The sequence below is a fragment of the Maylandia zebra genome, unplaced genomic scaffold, assembly GCF_041146795.1.
Source record: "Maylandia zebra isolate NMK-2024a unplaced genomic scaffold, Mzebra_GT3a scaffold11, whole genome shotgun sequence".
Lineage (NCBI taxonomy): Eukaryota > Metazoa > Chordata > Actinopteri > Cichliformes > Cichlidae > Maylandia > Maylandia zebra.
The window spans coordinates 3752494-3771126 of record NW_027490041.1 but is presented as its reverse complement, the minus strand read 5'-3'; the positions used below and the strand labels follow the sequence as shown (position 1 = coordinate 3771126).

The 18633-nt window shown below is 40.4% G+C and overlaps 1 protein-coding gene and 1 long non-coding RNA gene across 3 annotated transcripts; both read left to right on the top strand.

Moving 5' to 3' along the window:
• Positions 1 to 4232: 4232 nt before the first annotated feature.
• LOC112433800 (phospholipase D1-like) lies at positions 4233 to 18359 on the top strand. Of its 2 annotated transcripts, XM_076881320.1 has the most exons (6): positions 4233 to 4370; positions 7812 to 7917; positions 15980 to 16096; positions 16387 to 16635; positions 17059 to 17152; positions 17491 to 18359. In XM_076881320.1, exons 2-5 carry the CDS (start codon positions 7900 to 7902, stop codon positions 17110 to 17112), a joined length of 438 nt encoding a protein of 145 aa, XP_076737435.1. In that variant the 5' UTR covers positions 4233 to 4370; positions 7812 to 7899; the 3' UTR covers positions 17113 to 17152; positions 17491 to 18359. The 2 variants fall into 2 exon arrangements, with proteins under 2 accessions (XP_076737435.1, XP_076737434.1); XM_076881319.1 differs by having other exon boundaries at positions 17059 to 18359.
• On the top strand, positions 11324 to 13257 carry LOC143415927 (uncharacterized). Its single transcript, XR_013096355.1, has 2 exons — positions 11324 to 11798; positions 12124 to 13257. It is a non-coding gene; the product is annotated as an uncharacterized LOC143415927 (long non-coding RNA).
• Positions 18360 to 18633: the final 274 nt, after the last annotated feature.

Genomic DNA, 18633 nt, shown 5'->3' with positions numbered 1-18633 from the left:
TTACCAGGATGGTCGGGTTCAGCGTAGTCTTTATCACCACCTGTCAAAGACACATCATCAATATTCATGTTTGCTCAGGTTATTCACTTGTTCACATCTGTCTGAGATCATTCATACTGTTGTATGGATGTGTGTACAGTATGTATATAATTATCAGCTATGTAAAAGATATTATCATCTCTGTTCTTACCTAGTTGGAAGTCCTCCATTCAGACTCAGAGAGCCGCTGGAGGAAGGTGGTGATCCGAGGGCTGATTCTTGTAACCTTCCTCTTTACGACACGACCTGTCTTGCGGCTTGTACCAAGTTTTGCAGGGCATTTTGTTCCCATGTCTGGATTGATCCTCACAAAGAACCTTTTAACGGAAAAAAGGCTGCTTTAATTTCAAAATTAAAACATACGTTACAGCAATCACCTATATGTTTCTGCAACTGTAAAAAGAGAAGGAGAAAAAAAAAAGAAGAGAAAAAAGGAAAAAAAAAAAAAAAAAAAAAGAAAACTTATCACTACATAAACAGCACAAGACTTAAAAGTATTTAACAAGAGCATTTTTCCCTGGTTTTACTACCACACTGGGGCACATGTTCACCAAAACGCAGCAAACCTTTGCCATCTTATCCAGGAAGGTCACCTTTTTACCCACACATGGAAGAAGTAATCTGATTGGCATGGTGGTATGTAGCATGTAGTTTGAAGCAGGGATTTCATAGTGCCCCATGTGTAGTGTTGGAACCCAGTCAGGATTTGTTTCATTCATTTCATAGGCTGGTTTGTTGCAATAATGCCAAATAATTAGCAACTCTATAAATAGAAGGTAGTTCTGCATGTTTGTTCTAAGTTTGTGCTATGATCTCAGAGCGCATTGAAAATAAAATTAACAGGCTATAAATAATAATATGAACTTATTTAGAACTTACCTGAATGAAAATACTGGAGCACACCAACAGATATCTGTGGCTGGTAGAGAACTGAATATCAGCTCGTCTCGCAGCTGCTATCCAGGCTAGACGCCTTCTTTTGGTAACATCCAACACATAAGCTCCCTCATGATGTTTCCAGGTGAGGAAACAATGAAAAGAGAGCCTGTTTTCAAGCTTATTCCTTTGTCGGTAGTGCAATCTAACATTACAACCGACCACACAGCAAGCATTTGTTTGGCCTGCTAATATGGCGCCTTGACCAAAAATCCTGGCTACGCCCCATCCCGTAAGATCACGCTCCAGAGCCCTATTAACGTACGGATCTAGAAAGAAGACGCTGCATTTTTAACTCTGAGGGAGATGGAGAATGAGGCTATTTCCAAAACAGTGGAGTGTGTTCCTTTAAGTACTAAATTGTATATATTGTCAAAAACTAAAGTGTACATAGCAGTTGTTGTATCTTGTTTACTGTATCACTGAATGATAATTTCAAAGTCAATGAACGCTACATTATAGTGAGATATTGTGTAATGTGAAATACTGTAAGCAAATGAATAAACAACCTAATTCGTGATAGACCTTTGACTCTGTTTTGTTTGAATCCAACTGTTTTTTGCAGATGTGCATAAAACATGTTACTTTTAGTATTGTTATCATTATCATCATTATTGCACTAAATATATTTTAAATAAAGGATACTTTGATATACATTCTACTGTAAGGTTGGAAATGTATTTTCTTCACCCTAAAATATGTTTTGAAATGTATTTTGGTTTGAAAGAAATATATTTTCAATTTCAAAAATATATTTTTTTGGAGCATCACAAATACAAAATATATTTACCATATATTTGAAATATATTTTGGCCAGGAAAAATGTATTTTTTTACCGTATGGGTTTGCTGCTGCTGACTTTGAAAATCACACCAAACATGGAATCAAATATATCGACTCGGCTTAGACTACAGAGAAGCTCGGCACTGCTCACAAAACTCAACACAAAAGGCTTTTTAAAGACAACAATCACTTTGACAGACACACAAACACGACTGAGTACAGAGCAGCTGCTGGTTTGAAGCCACAGAAATGTTCAAATGTTTAAACACACTGCAGCGTTGCAGCCGTGATGCATTTGTGCTGCTAAGGCCACACACATCAGCTGCCTTACATTTTAGTACCAGTTCATCTCTGACCATGGCAGCACAGTCTTTCCAGTACAGTGATGTTGGTGGGGACAGTGGGGACTGATTGTTCATTGGCTGTAAGCCGGTCACATGGACGTTTAACTGGTGCTTTGATTGCTCTGTAGTCTGTTGTGCCTGTGAGCTGCTCCTAAAATGAGACAGATTATAATTGTCACCATTCTGTTAATGACTCTTATTATGTGCGCTCTCCTCCACTGTCACACTAAACACATTAAACCTTTATTTTTGTGTAAAGTCAGGATTTATTGGCTCTTCTTAAAAGCGTCATGAAGTGCAAAACTCAGCAAACATTATACAAAAGTAGATTTAGAAGCTGAACTGAAAACATTTAAAGTGACAGTCAGCACAAATCCAGCTGACATCTCCATCCAACCCAAGTCTTCATTTAAAGTCATTATAACTGTGACACACGTTTGTTACAGTATTAATCCTGCCTGATGCTGCAGGGCCAACATCATGAAACAGGCTCAGCATTTATTTCCATTATGAAACTTTATCATTAAAAACAAACCATTGTTCTGCAGTCGTCCCAGGACTGTCGGTCAAACGTTCTCTCCACATGTTTAAGGCTGAGCTCACTTTATCGTCTGCCTGAAGGAGGAAAGCAGATGTTACTAAACATCACAATAAAACATATGAAATGGGTGCACATGAGGAAAGTCTGCACTGTTAAAGCCATGCAAACATCTTCACACATGAAGCAGCAACACCTCTCAGTTTAGCAGCAGCTGGTAAAAGCCACAGTGATCCTGGAGCCTCCCTGAAGGACTCGTTCATCAGTAACTGTCAGGAGGACGATTAAACCTGCTGCACACATCCTGTAGTTACACACTCGGGAGGAAAGACGACGTCCTCGCTCTGCAACATGATCTGTGTTTCATCCAGGACGCTCAAACACAGATTGGTTTCCAAATATTAGACGCACTGGTTCTTCATGCGTTTCTACCTGAGCACTCAGAGTCATTTCTACAACAGGCCTCCTTCACCTGCTGGTGCCTCTGTTTCTGTGTTTGGCTGTTTCCATCAGTGCCTGATGTTTGTGATCTTTGATCTGTTCTGAAGTCTCTCTTTGTAACACAAATGTTGTTTGGCTTCTTTTGCAAACAAGGCAAAAGAACTTTAATGGATTCATTTGCTGATCTTATTTTCTGATGCAAAGCCGTCCTTTCAACGCTTTAGAAAGAAAACCAAACAATGTTTTTAAAACTTTCCCAAAATGAAAAAGCTATTAAAACCATAAACTTCTGCTCCTTGATCATGTGATTCTTCTTCTAGACTGTCTGTAATTGTTATTGCTGATTGTCAATAAAGTTGTTTTTTATAAGTTATGTTGTAAAGGAAGCTTGTGGCGAGGGAGGAGGGGCGACTAAAAGCAGGTTCATATAGTGGGAAAGTCCTCAGGTCATGTGAGGATATTTACTGATGCGTCAACACTGTCAGATAAAAGAACGGCTGCTGCATTTGTTCTCCCACAAATAAGTTTGGTGATGAGTAAAAGAATTACAGATGATGTGGCAGTTTATACTGGGAGCTGGTAGTGATGTTACTGGCTTGAACTGGGTGGAGGACGCACTAATATGGAGGTATGTGGTTTGCTGGGACTCTAGCAGCGTGCTAGTGAGCACAGGTGATATGTTTTCAGACTCTAGGCAACATATTGTTTTTGATATACTTCATTTACTGTATAGAATCAAACACACAGGGATAGAAGTGGATTTCTTATGGCTCCCTGTGAATATCGGTGTTGATGCAATGAACAGGACGATAAGTTTAAAAAGGTGCAGCAAGAAGAAGTCGTGCAGGTTTGACTATAAAATACAGTGAAAGTGAGGTGAAGAGTATAATGAAGGTAAAGATGAAGGACGAGTGGCAGGCACACTGGGACAGAGACGGGAAAGGCAGATATTATTATACAGAAAACAGTCGTGTAGAAGAAGCTGCAGCAGAGACCAGGATGGAATCTGGAGAGTCAGAGTTGGTCACACAGGCTTGAATAGCACACTTAAAAAGGTAAACACGACACAGGAAGTGTGACTTCTGTGGACCAGAGGAGACTTTTGACGGGTTGTTAGCGTCGTCAGGATGCTGGATGGAAACGCTGTGCCTGATAGGATGATTACAGGCTGGACTTTGTCTTCCTGTTACAGATGGATCCAGGCCCTGGATGACTGCTGGACACACATGACCCACACTAGGCTGCCTTCATCCATCCTTTCCTCCTTCACTGAGACTCAGAGTCAGCATGTATGTATTTATCAGTGATTTGAATCCTTTCATTACAGAGTGAAGTTAAAGTAGACGTGTGAACACACTAATAAACACAAAGGGACACAACTACTACTCCATGATGTAAAGCTGAAGTATTACACAGCTTTATGAACCTCCTGTTATCCTGGTAGACGAGTACAGCAATAAATCTTTTACTTGAACATCTTCTGGCTCCAATAATCTTTGAAATGTGACCATGAAGTTAGAGACACACTGACTGAAACCCACAGCTGTGACTGTGGATCACATCCACACACAGTGTAGCTGCTGTCTCTGTGTGAGCCTTTGCACTGCTGCTCGCAGCACCGTTATATCACTCAGCGCTCGCTGCTGTTATTGAATCCACTTTTTACTGTCCGTGCAATCAAGCTCCTCTGCAGAGCTAGAAAATATCTTCGAACCAGTTTATGTGTTAGGGGATCCTTTGCAGTTGTGACTGTTGCCTCTGTTTTTGTCCTTTGGTTCCTGGGAGCCTTTTACATTTCCATCAGCAACAAATATCTGAACAGGCTTTATTGTAGGAAATACAGGATTAAATAGTTGTCATTATTTATTAGATGTTGTTAAAGATGATCAGATGCTTGTTTAGTTTAATGCTGTGGCTTCAGTCAGCATCACTGTGCTGTATAGTTTTATTTTTCTGATCCTTCTGTTAAAGTTGCTGAATAAAAGCTGGTTGGTCTGCACCTCACCTCTGCCTCGAGCCTCCTTCTTTAAAGCAGCAGAGGCTCTTCATTCAGGTATCACAGCTCGAGTTGTTCTGCAGGAGACCCAGAGTACTGTCCTTGGTCCATAATGACATTAACTTTGATTCATGTCAACACGAAGCCTGAACGTCTGTGATGAACACACTATCAGCATCACTGACATATTTCATCATTTAAAAACACTTCCTGTCTCTGTGGTGGTTACAGTGACATCATGCAGTTTGTGCTTTGACCTCCAGAGGGCGACAAATCAGCACAGACAGAGAGCTCCATTCAAACTTTGCTGCCATCAGGAATAATTCTTCAAATATAATCATCAGTGTTTGAGCAGTTATGATATCAGGGACAATCTAGACATGTGTGACAATACTGAACATGTCACATGACACACCTCAAACATCATGTGATCCACTCTCAGTCTGCACTTTCAGTCATGACTTCATGAATTTATGATCAGTTTACTCCTGAAATATTCAAATGCTGCAGGGTGAAGAACAACAAAGTGCTGACACATGTTTGTGTTTCAAACAGGAAAACCAGCAGAAATAAATCATCTTTGGACAACATGACAGAGATTAGTGAGTTTCCAACTTGCACTTGAATGCAGCACAGACAGATTCTGATGTTCGTGGTTGTAAACGTGTCCTCAAACGCCGCTCTGACTCTTTCCTTCCTGCTCAAAGTTCCTCTTTTCTGAACTTGGTGTTTGTGCCTGACGCTGATCGTCTCCGTGTGGAGCTCCGTGTGAAGGTAACGTTAGCAGTGTGTAATGTTTCCTGGCTAACATCAGCTGTGTGCAGCTCAGTTCCAGCACAAATCTGCCGCTCCATAGTTCACGGTAACGGACTCATGAGGTCGACCGTTAAACGCTCTCCCGCCATTTTGTCTGTGTGCGCGGATGTGTACGTTTTTGTTACCACTGTCATCTCATCAATAGCCTATTGGTAAAAGATCTCTGTTCATAGTTTAGTTGGATTTTAAAACTCTGTAGTTGGACAGTTTTATTTTGGACTGATGCTAAAATTCTTGCTGATTGTTTCTGTCGAGGTTTTGTACTTGACATCCGCCATTTTGGATGTGATAAGCTGTAGAGAGTGCGTCCAAAAAGAGAAACCAGAAAGAGAACCTGTTTTATTAATAACCTCTTGCAAATAGAAGAATATGAAAAAAACAACAACAAATAGGATAAAACCTTTAAATCACTTGAATTTCTAAAATCACCATCATCTGTTAACACAAATTTGATCATTTCAAATTTTTGTTTTCATTTTCTCTTCCCAGTTACTTCTTTCTCATTCTCTTCATTCTCCTTGTCACCTTACGTCTCACTCCTTAACTGAAGTTGTAGTTCTAACATAAGAAGTCCCACCAACATCCTTTATTTAATCTCTGTGTTGTCACAGTTATTATCATCAGATCAGACATGAGACCCAGACAACAACATAAGTTTACAAGCTAACATCATGTCAGCTAACATTAGACGATAGCATCATAAACTTTAAATTACTTTGCCTCTGATCAACAGTTTGATTACATTCTCACATCACAAGTTTATTTGCTAAGTGTGAGTCCGCCCACATTAGATCCACTTTTCAGCAGGTGGAATAATTTGTAGTATATAGGTAATACATCAACAATGCTGCCGTGGCTAAGTTAGGAATATTTATAATGTCATTTCCAAAACTTGCATATGATCTGCAATTTGTAGCAGATCTACTGACTGTCACAGAGCAGCTGGAGCAGTCTCGAATGCAGGTCAGTCCACTGCTGCCCCCTGTGGCCAAGTGCCATAGCTACTGCTGGATGAACTCGTGACACATCTGCACCTGTTTCTATGAACACATTGAGTCTGAGTGGCTGCACTTACACTGGTGCATTCAACATATTGAAAGATGGCAGCAATGTGGATTGTCAAGACTCAAACCAACCATTGAGCAAAGACAGCAGGATCACTTGTTTCTGTTTGTTATACAGCCAGATTTACTCGTGACACACATGTGCAGCTGCTTTATCACCTATTCTGAATTTGTTTCAAGCACAATACATTTGTTACACATGTTGGGATATTGTGTTTGTTTTAAATGTTATATACCTGTGTGGTATGTGACTTGTGTTGCCATGACGCCAGGTCTCTCTTGGAAATGAGATTTTTAATCTCAATGAGATTTTTTTTTACCTGGATAAATAAAGGACTAATTTGTAACTTTCAGTGTTTTCCGGTCTTCCAAAAGAAAAAAAACCTTCAACTACATGACATGCAGTTGTGTATTTGTTTTCACCTTATCATACACTTGAAGTTTTACAAATCACCACTTCTTTAGTGAATATCATTTCAGTCTCAGACAACCTCGTTTCTCTTACAGAGATTGAATGCACCTTCTGCGGATGGCGGTACCACACAGTGTGCGTGGACTTCCCCTGCACAGAAGGCAACTACAAATGCTGTGAATGCTAAATAAACAGAAACAAATGATCCCTGTTGTCTTTGCTTGATGATTGGTTTGAGTCTTGACAATCCACATTGCTGGCGTTGCATCTTTCAATGGCAGCAATGGCAGGTATCAGTGCTCAAACCTGTTGTGTTTGTTTCCAACAAGTTGCCCACCTCGGGAAACAAAAATGTGTTCTTTTACTTGTCAGATGAACATATGAGACACTTTGACTCTTCAGTGCAGTGTGGAGCCTAACAAAGATCTGTTTTGTGTCCCAGCTGATCAGCAGGAGGAGGAGAGTCTGACGGAGCAGCAGAGGAACATTTTCAGCTACTTGGACTCAGCTCAGCCACTACAGAGGAAACAATGAGCTCAACACAGAAGGTGACAGACAGAGCAGGACCATATGACCAAAGATATTTATCACCATATACATTTGAACATTTGCCATAACGATGTAGCTGACGATAGAATTGACACCAGACAAAATACTTTACAGCTGCACAACTTTATTAAAAACCCATCAATGTATTTTCACTGAAACAAGCAGCTGTTGTTTATGTGCATTAAAGTTATATAAAAATGTAACAGTGCAAATGCAAATTCCTCGCTGACAGTTTAACCAAAAGGCGTTTCCAGTGGAAACTGGCCGACACATCCTGAGCATAACCATGTATAATATCCACTAAACTTCAGAAGAGGTTATACAGTCGTGGCCAAAAGGTTTGAGAATTGCATAAATATTGGAACCTGGAGAAGTTGCTGCTTAAGTTTTTATAATAGCATTTTGCCTGCACTCCAGAATGTTATGAGGAGTGATCAGATGAACTGCATCGTCCTTCTTTGCCATGAAAACGAACTTAATCCCCAAAAAGCCTTACCACTGCATTTCATTGCTGTCATCAAAGGACCTGCTGAGACCATTTCAGTGATCGTCTTCTTAACTCAGGTGAGAATGTTGGCGAGCACGAGGCTGGAGATCATCATGGCTGTATCCCGATTCAGGTTCTGCAGCTTTAAAGTCCTCAAGGGCCGCGTACTCAAAGACCGCTATCATCATCGTCCTTCTTTTTATAATACAGATTTGTACTTTATTTCAAATTGAACCTTTAAAGGGGCATTTCTGGACTTTTAAATACCAGTAATGTACTTTTAAGGGAACATTTAAAAAAAATGTTCCTATAGGTACAAAAATGTTCTTCTCTCTTCTCTTCTCTCTCCTTGTTCTCTCTCTATTTCTGAGAGTGTATCATGTAACACTATAGATCAACTTAGCTCAGAATATATAAAGCATATAAACAGTTACAGCAATATGATGCAACAAACACAGCAGCTACTGATCCAAAACACTCAAAGCTTCATAGAACTGAAACCAACATTTATTTTTAGCTCCATCCTGCTGCTGATACAGACTTTAGGTTTCTGAACATTAAACTTGTTGCTGCCTTTCATAGTGTGTAACTTGAAGGCCCTGAGTACTTTCTCCCACACTGGAAACACTGGGATGATCACATTATTTGAACATTACCTAATAAGACTGATTCAGCACAGACAGTTATGTTAAACTTTCCTAGCAGTCCTTCACAAACAGGGAACAGTCTGTCTATTCTCTCCATCTGTCAGCTGCTGCTGGCTCTTCCTCCTCCTCTTCCTCACACACTGCTGAGTTTGTCCTGGTGGATCATCAGGGCTGCAAAGCCTCACAGATGATGTGCAGCAGTGGGTCCCTCAGTCTGTCCTCACTCTGGACACTTGCAGTCGTCACACATGGAAATCAAATGTGTGATAAGCTGCAGGATTCAAACACAAGTGTAACTTATAAACACATGTTCATACTTTTATTCCACAATCAGAGAGAAAGAAACAGAGAGAGAGTGCAGGACAGACAGACAGGTGACAGTCTCAGGTGTACACACTGCTACACAACAGCACCAGAGAAGCAGGATTTAGTGTTTGTGTTATTACGAGTGTAAACAAGAAGAGTTCCAGATGGTGCAGTGGACACATGTGTGACTGCTGTGATTAAAGCATCTTTCTTTCAGCTTAACGAGTGAACCGTCAGCTCGTTCAAACACACGTTAAAGTGCGTTTGGCTCGACACCACCGAACAGAGGCAGCAATATAACACAGCTAACATTAACAGTGCAGTGGATCCTGCTTGTGCCGTGATGTTCAGGACTGCAAACCGAGCAGCATCACTGACTTTCAGCTTGTTGTGTTTGTGGATATATGACTGACTTTAATTATCCACAAAATCATCACATTCTCTGTCAGATTAAGGTCGACTATTGAACGGCGTATATTTTAAAGGCTTTAAAACCAAGTTAACGCTGAAAGTACAAACATCACTAATGTCACATAACTCTGCCGACAAGGCATAGCTATGGCTATGAAATGCTCTTTGTGTATCACTTCTTCATTATGAAAGATGTCATTAATGCACTAGTAATGTCTCATCTGGAGTATTGTTCAATCATTTGGTCAGCAGCTAATAAGACAGATCTTAACAGACTTCAGTTAGTCCAGAATAAGGCGTCCAGATTAGTGTGAAGATGTTCATACTATACTAATATTGATCAAATGCATAATAACCTTTCTTGGCTTCCTGTACAGGCTAAAATATTCTATGGCTTACTTGTAGTTCTAAAGAAAGCAATTCTGTTAAACACACCACATTTATTCTGCTCAGCTGCAGTATCCAGATGAAATACATCATCATATTACACAGTTTTCAACAAGCTGCAATTTAGTAAATGCTCGAGTTAAAAGTAACGTTTTGTTAAACTGTTACATTTAGAGCAACTTTTAAGTGGAATAAGTTGCCTTAAAAAATTAGAGAATTATTCAAAACTTCAATGAACACTTAAAAGCCGATTTACAGAGCTTTTAGTTGTTGTAAATATTGTAAGACATGATTTGTTTTTGAAATTTGTGTAATGTGCCTCAATGTTATTGATATTATTATTATTATTATTATTATTGATTGCTTATATTTGAACAATTGTGAAACCTCACTGTGGATGTAAGAGTGAAATTATGTGGATATCTTGAATCCACTTTATTGTGTAATATTTTATGTGAGTATTTGACGGAAGACGAGCAACATCTGTTGTGGAAGCTAACGGGGTTCCTTTAGAATAAACAAACATAGGATTTATTATCACTGAATAATTCTGTATAAATCTATACAAATTATAGAAATATGTAATAGGAAACAACAAAATAATCTAAATTATAAAATTGTGTGTGTGTGTGTGTGTGTGTGTGTGTGTGTGTGTGTGTGCATGATTTTAGTGTTTGAACAGTCATGAATTATCTTTAACAGCAGGTTGGATGTAATGTGTTAGAACTACCAGCAGGTGGGGATAAGAGACCTTTAAGGTGTTTGGTGCCACGCTCCACCTTCAGGTTTAAAACTAGTGTTAATGGAGTTTGAAGGTTGAGTTTGTTCCACGACTGCATTTCACTCACTGCCTCTGTTTGTATCTCTGTCACTGCAGGACCAACATGGAGCCAGAAGTCAGCGCTCTCAGGAGGCCGACAAACCTCACAGAAGAAAGGGAGAGAAAAAACACACCTGTGACGAGTGTGGGAAAGGTTTTACTGTGAGGGCTAAACTAAAACGGCATCAGGTCATCCACACTGGAGAGAGACCGTTCAGCTGTGACTTGTGTGGGAAGTCTTTTTCCTGGAAGCGTTCCCTAAAACAACACCAACTCATCCACAGTGGAGTTAAAGCGTACAGCTGTGATCAGTGTGGCAGAGCTTTTACTCAAAGTAGCCACTTACAGAGTCATCTAGTTACCCACTCTGGAATTAAGGCATACTGCTGTGATCAGTGTGGCAGAGCTTTTACTCAAAGTAGCCACTTACAGAGGCATCTAGTTACCCACTCTGGAATTAAGGCATACAGCTGTGATCAGTGTGGCAGAGCTTTTACTCAAAGTAGCCACTTACAGAGTCATCTAGTTACCCACTCTGGAATTAAGGCATACAGCTGTGACGAGTGTGGAAAAACTTTCAGCCGGAGAGGGTACCGAAATGCACACCTACGCATTCACACCAGACATGATGTGTACTGCTGTGAACAGTGTGGCAAATACTTTACAACAGACGCACACTTACAACGACACATGTTTACCCACACTGAGGAGAGACCTTATCAATGTGACCTGTGTGAGAAGACTTTTAAATCTCCACATTACCTGAGACAACACCAACAGATCCACACCAGAAAGAGACTCTACAAGTGCAGCTACTGTGAGGTATGTATTTATATTGTTATCTTGTCATTTTAGCCTGACTGTTTGGAACAACTCTGCTCATTAAACTGTGTTAGCATGTTAGCAATTCTACTGCATGGAAAAGCAGCTCTGAGTGATTATTCAGATTTTCCTTTCAGTTATGATTTTAGTATTACTGTAGTATTATGGTGGTAGTATTGTAGTTATTGCAGCCCAGTAAACTGAGTGTGTTAACTGAAACAGTCAAATGTAGTTGGACGTCTGCAGAGATGCTCTTTATTTCAGGCGACGTTCAGGATACAAATGTTGAAGGACTGACTTACACTGTCTTTGTGTCTTTGTTTAGAAGCAGAGCGACACAGATGGATCCAGTTCTCAACCCTGTCATCACTGTGGTGGTGGGAAAGACTTTCATTGTGACCTCTGTGGAAAAACTTTCAGTCGGCAAAAGACCCTAAAAGTACATCAACGTAGACACACTGGAGACAAACTGAAATACTGCAAAGAATGTGGGAGAAGCTTCACCACACCAAGTGAGTTAAAACAACATGAACTGATTCACAGTGGGGTTAAAAAGCACCTCTGTGATCAGTGTGGGTCATCCTTCACCACTGCAAGGGACCTTAAAACACACAAACGAGTCCACACAGGAGAGAAACCACACAAGTGCAGACACTGTGAGAGAAGCTTCTCACAGTCAGGTAGTCGTAACCTTCATGAACGTACACACATGGAAGGAAACTACAGCTGTGACCAGTGTGACAAGAGCTTCAGGAATCTCAGTTCATACTCTGCACACAAACGATCCCACGTTACTAATAAACTGTTTCACTGTTACCAATGTGCCCAAACATTCACCTCATTGTCTGCTCTGTGCAAACATCAGCGCGATCACTCAGGGCTGAAATCACTCCCATCACTGGATCACAGTGAATCTGAAGACACAGAAAGATCCTCTGGTTTCTGTGTCAGACTCAAAAAGCTTGAGATCAGGCTCCACAGAGTTCAGATAGAATCATTTAAACTTGTGTTGAACTGAACTGGTTGCTGGGCTGAACTTCTACATAATACAGATCTACATGGGATCTTCTTTTCTGTGTTTTACTGAGTCAGTTTTGTCCTTTTTTCTCTGTCCTGGTTTTGCTCGTCTGTAAATGATTGAAACTCAGTCAAATAGTTCATTGTTCTCCAGCAAAACGTTTTGGAAACTCATGTTTAACCTTTAAAACTCTGACATGTTTTAGCACACAAGGCTTCATCGGGGAGTTCACTCATGATTGGACCATGAGAACAAAGGTTTTTAGTTCTTTCAAAGAGAGTCTTGGAGATGTTTGATGTTTCTGTTTTTCTGAAACCACCTGAAAGAAAAACTATTTTTCTTGCTTTATGTAGTGTGGAAGTTTTTAATGTTTCTTCATCTGTGATGTTCTTGAATGTGTTCACGTGAAGATGGTACAAATAAACTGTCCTTTCAGCTTTAGCTCCTAATTTATTCATTATTTATGGATGTAGCACAGCAGCCGTCTCTTGATTAACACATGGAGGGCTCGGGATCTGATGGTGTCGTCTCCCTAATTTGCCCACTCAGTAAATCTCACTCATGGCCAAGAAATTGAAATAAACCTTGTTTCCCTGCTGGATAGTGATCCACTGTAACTCTGCTCCTCCTTCCTGTTTAGGATTTCTGTGGCTGAAGTAAAATTCCCTCCATCCATCACTTATCCCAGCTAACCCAAAGTGAAATAAAGTTTTGCTGGTCTTAAAAAAGCATTACAATAATGGGCATTACCAATGCAAACTGAATGATACAGAAGATGAAAGAAGAGACTTTGATCAGTTAATAAAGCTCATGATCTGGATTCATTGTGGCTGCTACACAGATACTTCTGGGTCACTTCTCTCAGTTAGGAACCTTCCTCACCAAACTGACTGTTGGACCACACCCCTGGTTTCATGAGAAATTGTTTCAGCCATGATTTCTCTTCCTGTATTTCAGAGTAAAGACTGAAGTGACAAATGGAAGCATGTTTAAAAAACACAATGTGAGAGAGACGTTGAGGTCCTTAGAAGTTACCCTGGGTTTTTCTGTCACCCTGCTAGATGTTACACACCTTGTTATTGGACTGATTTCTACTGCTGGACTACTCCTGCGGAGAGTAACAATACTCTTACTAATTAGCTCCCTTTCACACCTTTGGGGATATTTATTTCTGTGTTTGCAGCGCTGTGAGCCAGAACAGCGAGAGAAAAATCTGCAACAGCGACGAGCCGAATGCTTACGTGAATCGCAGCAGCTGCACATGTGCTACGCTGAATTAGAGGATATCTTTGCTCTGGATTTCTATTTCTACTTTTTCATTTCTATATGATTCTTCTTGCATCTAAACAAAGATGATTCAATTTGCTAAATGTTGATGGCTCTTCGTGCTCAGGTGTAAATGAGACGTAATATTTGCTCTTGGTTTGGTTCTCCTGTACAGAACCTTGCAGTACAACAGAAACCTAAAAACATTATTTGTAGTTGTTATTCTTAGTTGTTCTGCTGCCTAAATACCACAGGGTCTGATTATGAAGTTATTGAGCTGCACATACTTTACGACCTGCTTAAGTTCGAGGTCACAGCGTCTGTAGAGCAGCTGGAACATAATGAAGTCTACAAGGTTAAAGTTTTCTCTTCAGTTATTGTTCTTTCTGCTGCTTGGTTTGATGGATCTGAGAGCTTTTGTTTTTATTATTGTTATTATAATTATCATTAATATTTTACTCTCTAGAAGCTTTAAAATAGTGTTTGTGTTTGAAAAAATTGATTTAAGAATTGAACAGAAACATCTGTCCTTCTGAAAATCGCCCAAAGGCACGGAGACAAAGTCAAAGGATGCAACCTGTAACTTTCTCTTCCTTCATGTCAGGACCATCATCCATGATTCATATAAAATGCATATAGCAACAGTAGCACTTTAGTTTGGACTTTATGATTTCTGTAACTGGAAAATATTATTTTGTTTAAAGACAGAAGTGACCGCATAGTTGCAACATCAAAGGGAAATATTAATTTATTAGCATCAAGTATATTTGTTGCTTAAGCGTTTGCACTATAACTTAAGTAGGATTATAACTTTTAAGGAAGGAAAGATTTCAGATATTTAGTTCACTGTTTCAGTTATTTTATATGAAATTAAAACATTTACGTTGGTCAAATATGATGCTCTAAATCAAATAAAAGTTTGAAAATAAATGATGTATTTTTAAATGCTGCAACAAATGTTCACAAAAAGTAACTATAATTAAAACCAGTTAAACAAAATCAAATGTTTGAATCATGCTTAACCAAATGCCAGGCTGGAGAGCTGAACCTAAAGTATACGTAGAAAGATTTCAACATCTGAGCAGTTTTTAATGTTTTTATCACATATAAATGTCACAGCAGTGGGTCCTGGCCCAATGCTTTGTGTTTTTGGTTTTCTTTGACTCTTGTTTTTCTTGGTTTTTGTTCTTCTTATTTATCAGGCTCTCAGTAATCTTAGTTCTCCCTCCCTCAGTGTTCATTTCAGCCTGTGTTTAGTTTCTGTTCCCGTGTCCCACGTTTCATCGTTTCATGTCGAGTCAGCCCTGTCTCTCTGTTTCCTGTGTCTCCCCAGTCAGCCCCGCCTCCCTCGGGCACTCATGTGTGATACAGAGTAAGAAACCTGACTACATTTGCTGCACTCTCTTTATTACCTGTTACTTTAAAATTCATACACTAATTATGTCTGCCCATCTCTCTAATGTGAAGGTCAAAGGTCAACATCCCAGTGACATAAGAATAATCCCAAAGGGGCAAAGGCAGCGGTTAATTTAGCATAATTAGCATTAAGGGTACAGCAAGGATATACTTTTACTTATTGTGGCAGGGGTGTGGTCTCTGGCCTGCTGCAGTGGAGGCTGCTGGCGGGACGTTGGACGGCACAGGTGAGGGTGATGGAGCTCATGACTCTCCCCTTTATAGTGACGGAGGAGACTGGCGTGGGGGAAGCGTGTAGTGGAGGAAGCCGAGGAGAGAGCTGGTTTCTGGCTACAAAGACGGCGTCAAACCAGAAAAGATTGCTCGTGGTCAAATAATGTGTCAATCACCTGTGAATCAAACTGTGTGTGGCTCAGTTCGTGTCACAGTGTTGTTTAGTATATCTTCACTTGTCTCACTCTCCTTCTGTTCTGTCCATCAGGACGATCCTCAGCGCTTACACAGATCCTCCATCGATGTTTTGGATCCAATCAGTGATCAGTTCTACGAGGAGGCCTGGATGTTCACCAGCGCTCGCTACACCTCCATCTACCAGAAGGTGAGTGTACTCCTTTGTACTCAGATTAACATTTTACTTCTTAAAATACATTTTCATATATGAGCTTTCTATTATTTCATGGGCCATTTAATCAATATTAAAATTACAAGCATATCAACAAAGGTGAAGCTGGTTTTTTCCACTTGCTGTCACACAGTCATGGAGGAATACAATAAATACATAATCAGTCATAGATCCTGAACAATGACATTAAAAGAAAGTCTGTGGCTCTAAAAACTAAACAGTATAAAGACATGCTCCAAGCTGCTGTTTCTCTCCTACTCCTCTAGGTTTTCCACTGTCGGCCATCCAGCGATGCTGGAGGGCTACCTGGCCAATGCTGGCCTACACAAAGAGGTCCCGGCTCGGAGGAGCTGAAGAAGATCCTTGCCTTCCTCGTCAGTTTCCTCTTCAGTTCCTATCCCAACAAAACCTTCTTGCACCTATTTGCTCCAAAGAGGCTATGGTGCCCGTGGAGGTCTGGACCTGAGGCCTGTGCTCATCACGTGGATAGAAAACACTCTGACACCATTCTGGAGGTCTGATGGGACTCTGACCAAAACACAGATGAAATAAAACTTGTGGCTGGAGCTTTTAAAATTACTTTTTCACCTCATAGATTAATGCTCATGATTGCATGTTAGCCAGACAGCATCTCCACAAGGTGAAACTCTCAGGAGACATTTACTCTTAAACTGTAATCTGGTTGAGACTACTTGAGGAGATCTTAGTAGCGAGTATGTGGATTTAGTCTCTTCACCAACAGCAGACAGACCCATGCCAAGAAAGCAGACCTGTTCTCAAAGAAAGCCGAGAGCAGAGATTGGAAAAAGCTAAAAAGAAAAAGCTGCAGCTTCAGACGACTATCTGCCTGTAAGGCTGAAAAAGTCCAGTTACGCTCTATTTTGGAAAAGCTCCCAGTTTTGGTAACCTGGACTTTTATTTGCCCTCTTCTGCTACAGATGTTGACTGTGACCTCAGAGGCCAACTGGACCACACAGCTGCAGCAGGAGTGAGGGAGAGGAGTCTTCATCCAGCTTCAAAGAAAACATCCAGGTAAAGTGACGTGGATCAGCGGATAAAGCCGTCTCCACTTTCAAAGGAGATCCTCTGAGAGAGAGACTCTCTGAGCCATTTTAGCCTCAAATTATAGGACTTTATAGTACAGCAACACTTTTAAAGGACAAAAATAAGATAAACTGTGACTGTAATACAAACAAAGTATTGCATGTGTTTTTAAAAGTGTTCCTCCGATGGGCAGGATATCACTATTAGACTGTCCCACCAGCCAACTTCAACAAGAGACCACAGCAGCATTCAGTGATCAGCACAGATGTTCCTCTAACACTCAGCATCTGATCCCTGTTGGTCTGTGTGCTTCTGCTTTTGCTCAGTTAGAAACCCTGCAGCAACCCCACCCAAAACTGTGTCTTCTTGTTGGCCTCAACGTTGAAGTGTCAAACGTCCAACATCTGGAAAGGAAACCACGCCAGTGTACTGTGATGTTTCACCAACATGTGGCAGACGCTGGTCCTGCCTTTCATGCTGACATCAGCAGAGAGCCCCGCCTACCTCAAAGCCTCCCCTGTCATGTATTGATCAGGATGATTATGAAGATGAGCGAGTGCAAATAAGACTGTAAAAGTCCACGAGCAGAATGTTTGGATGCTTTCTAATGATTCATGAATATCATGAGAGTGTTTGTGTGTTTTGTCTTTTCTTTGCTGACGTTTGTTACTAACAAAGACAATTTACGCTCTGTGTGTGTTTTCATCCTTACCAGCCGCACTCTAACTGCAATGAAGGAAACAAACTGTAGAAATGGTCGACTCAGTGACTTCATAAAATATTGAAGTGGTTCAGGTAGAGCCAGTTTTTAAATGAGCATGAACACTGAGCGTAGTGTATCTGTACAGCATGTTTTTCTATTAGACAGATTTGTAACAGAGGCCTTGCTCTCAGTAAGTTTGAAATCTGATTTCTTTTGTAATCTCTGATCTTTGTGTATCCTGCTCAGTTTGCATGCTGCCTGTAGGAGTTTCTGTCTTTGTATTTGAAGAGAATTCATTGAATATACTCAGCTGCTTCCCTTTGGTGCCTCACACATCACTGAAGTTTTTCAGTGTCCAGTTATTTGTTTTTAATAGCTGTTTGAATTCTCTGTATGTTTGACCCTGTAGACTGTTTAATGGACTGCTCGTCTTCCTGTTTGTAACCACTGCCTGTTTAGGACTAAAGATTTGGATTTTTGACTTTAACACAGCCTCTGCGTGTCGTCCCTTTGTGTCCTCGTCCTCTGTGAATGTGTCACAGATGTTTCCATGATAATAACACAGCTTTCCCACAGTGGCTTGCAGCAGCATTTATTCACAGCACATTTGAGAAAGGTTCAGATGAACTCGATGAGTTTATATTCAGAATGATTCTGACAGTGGGCCACTGTGAATTGTGATCTTTCATCAGGTCAATGTTTAAGTTCAGTATTTCAAAGCAGGAGCTATGAACAGTCATCATGTTGGCATTAGAATTATTATTAT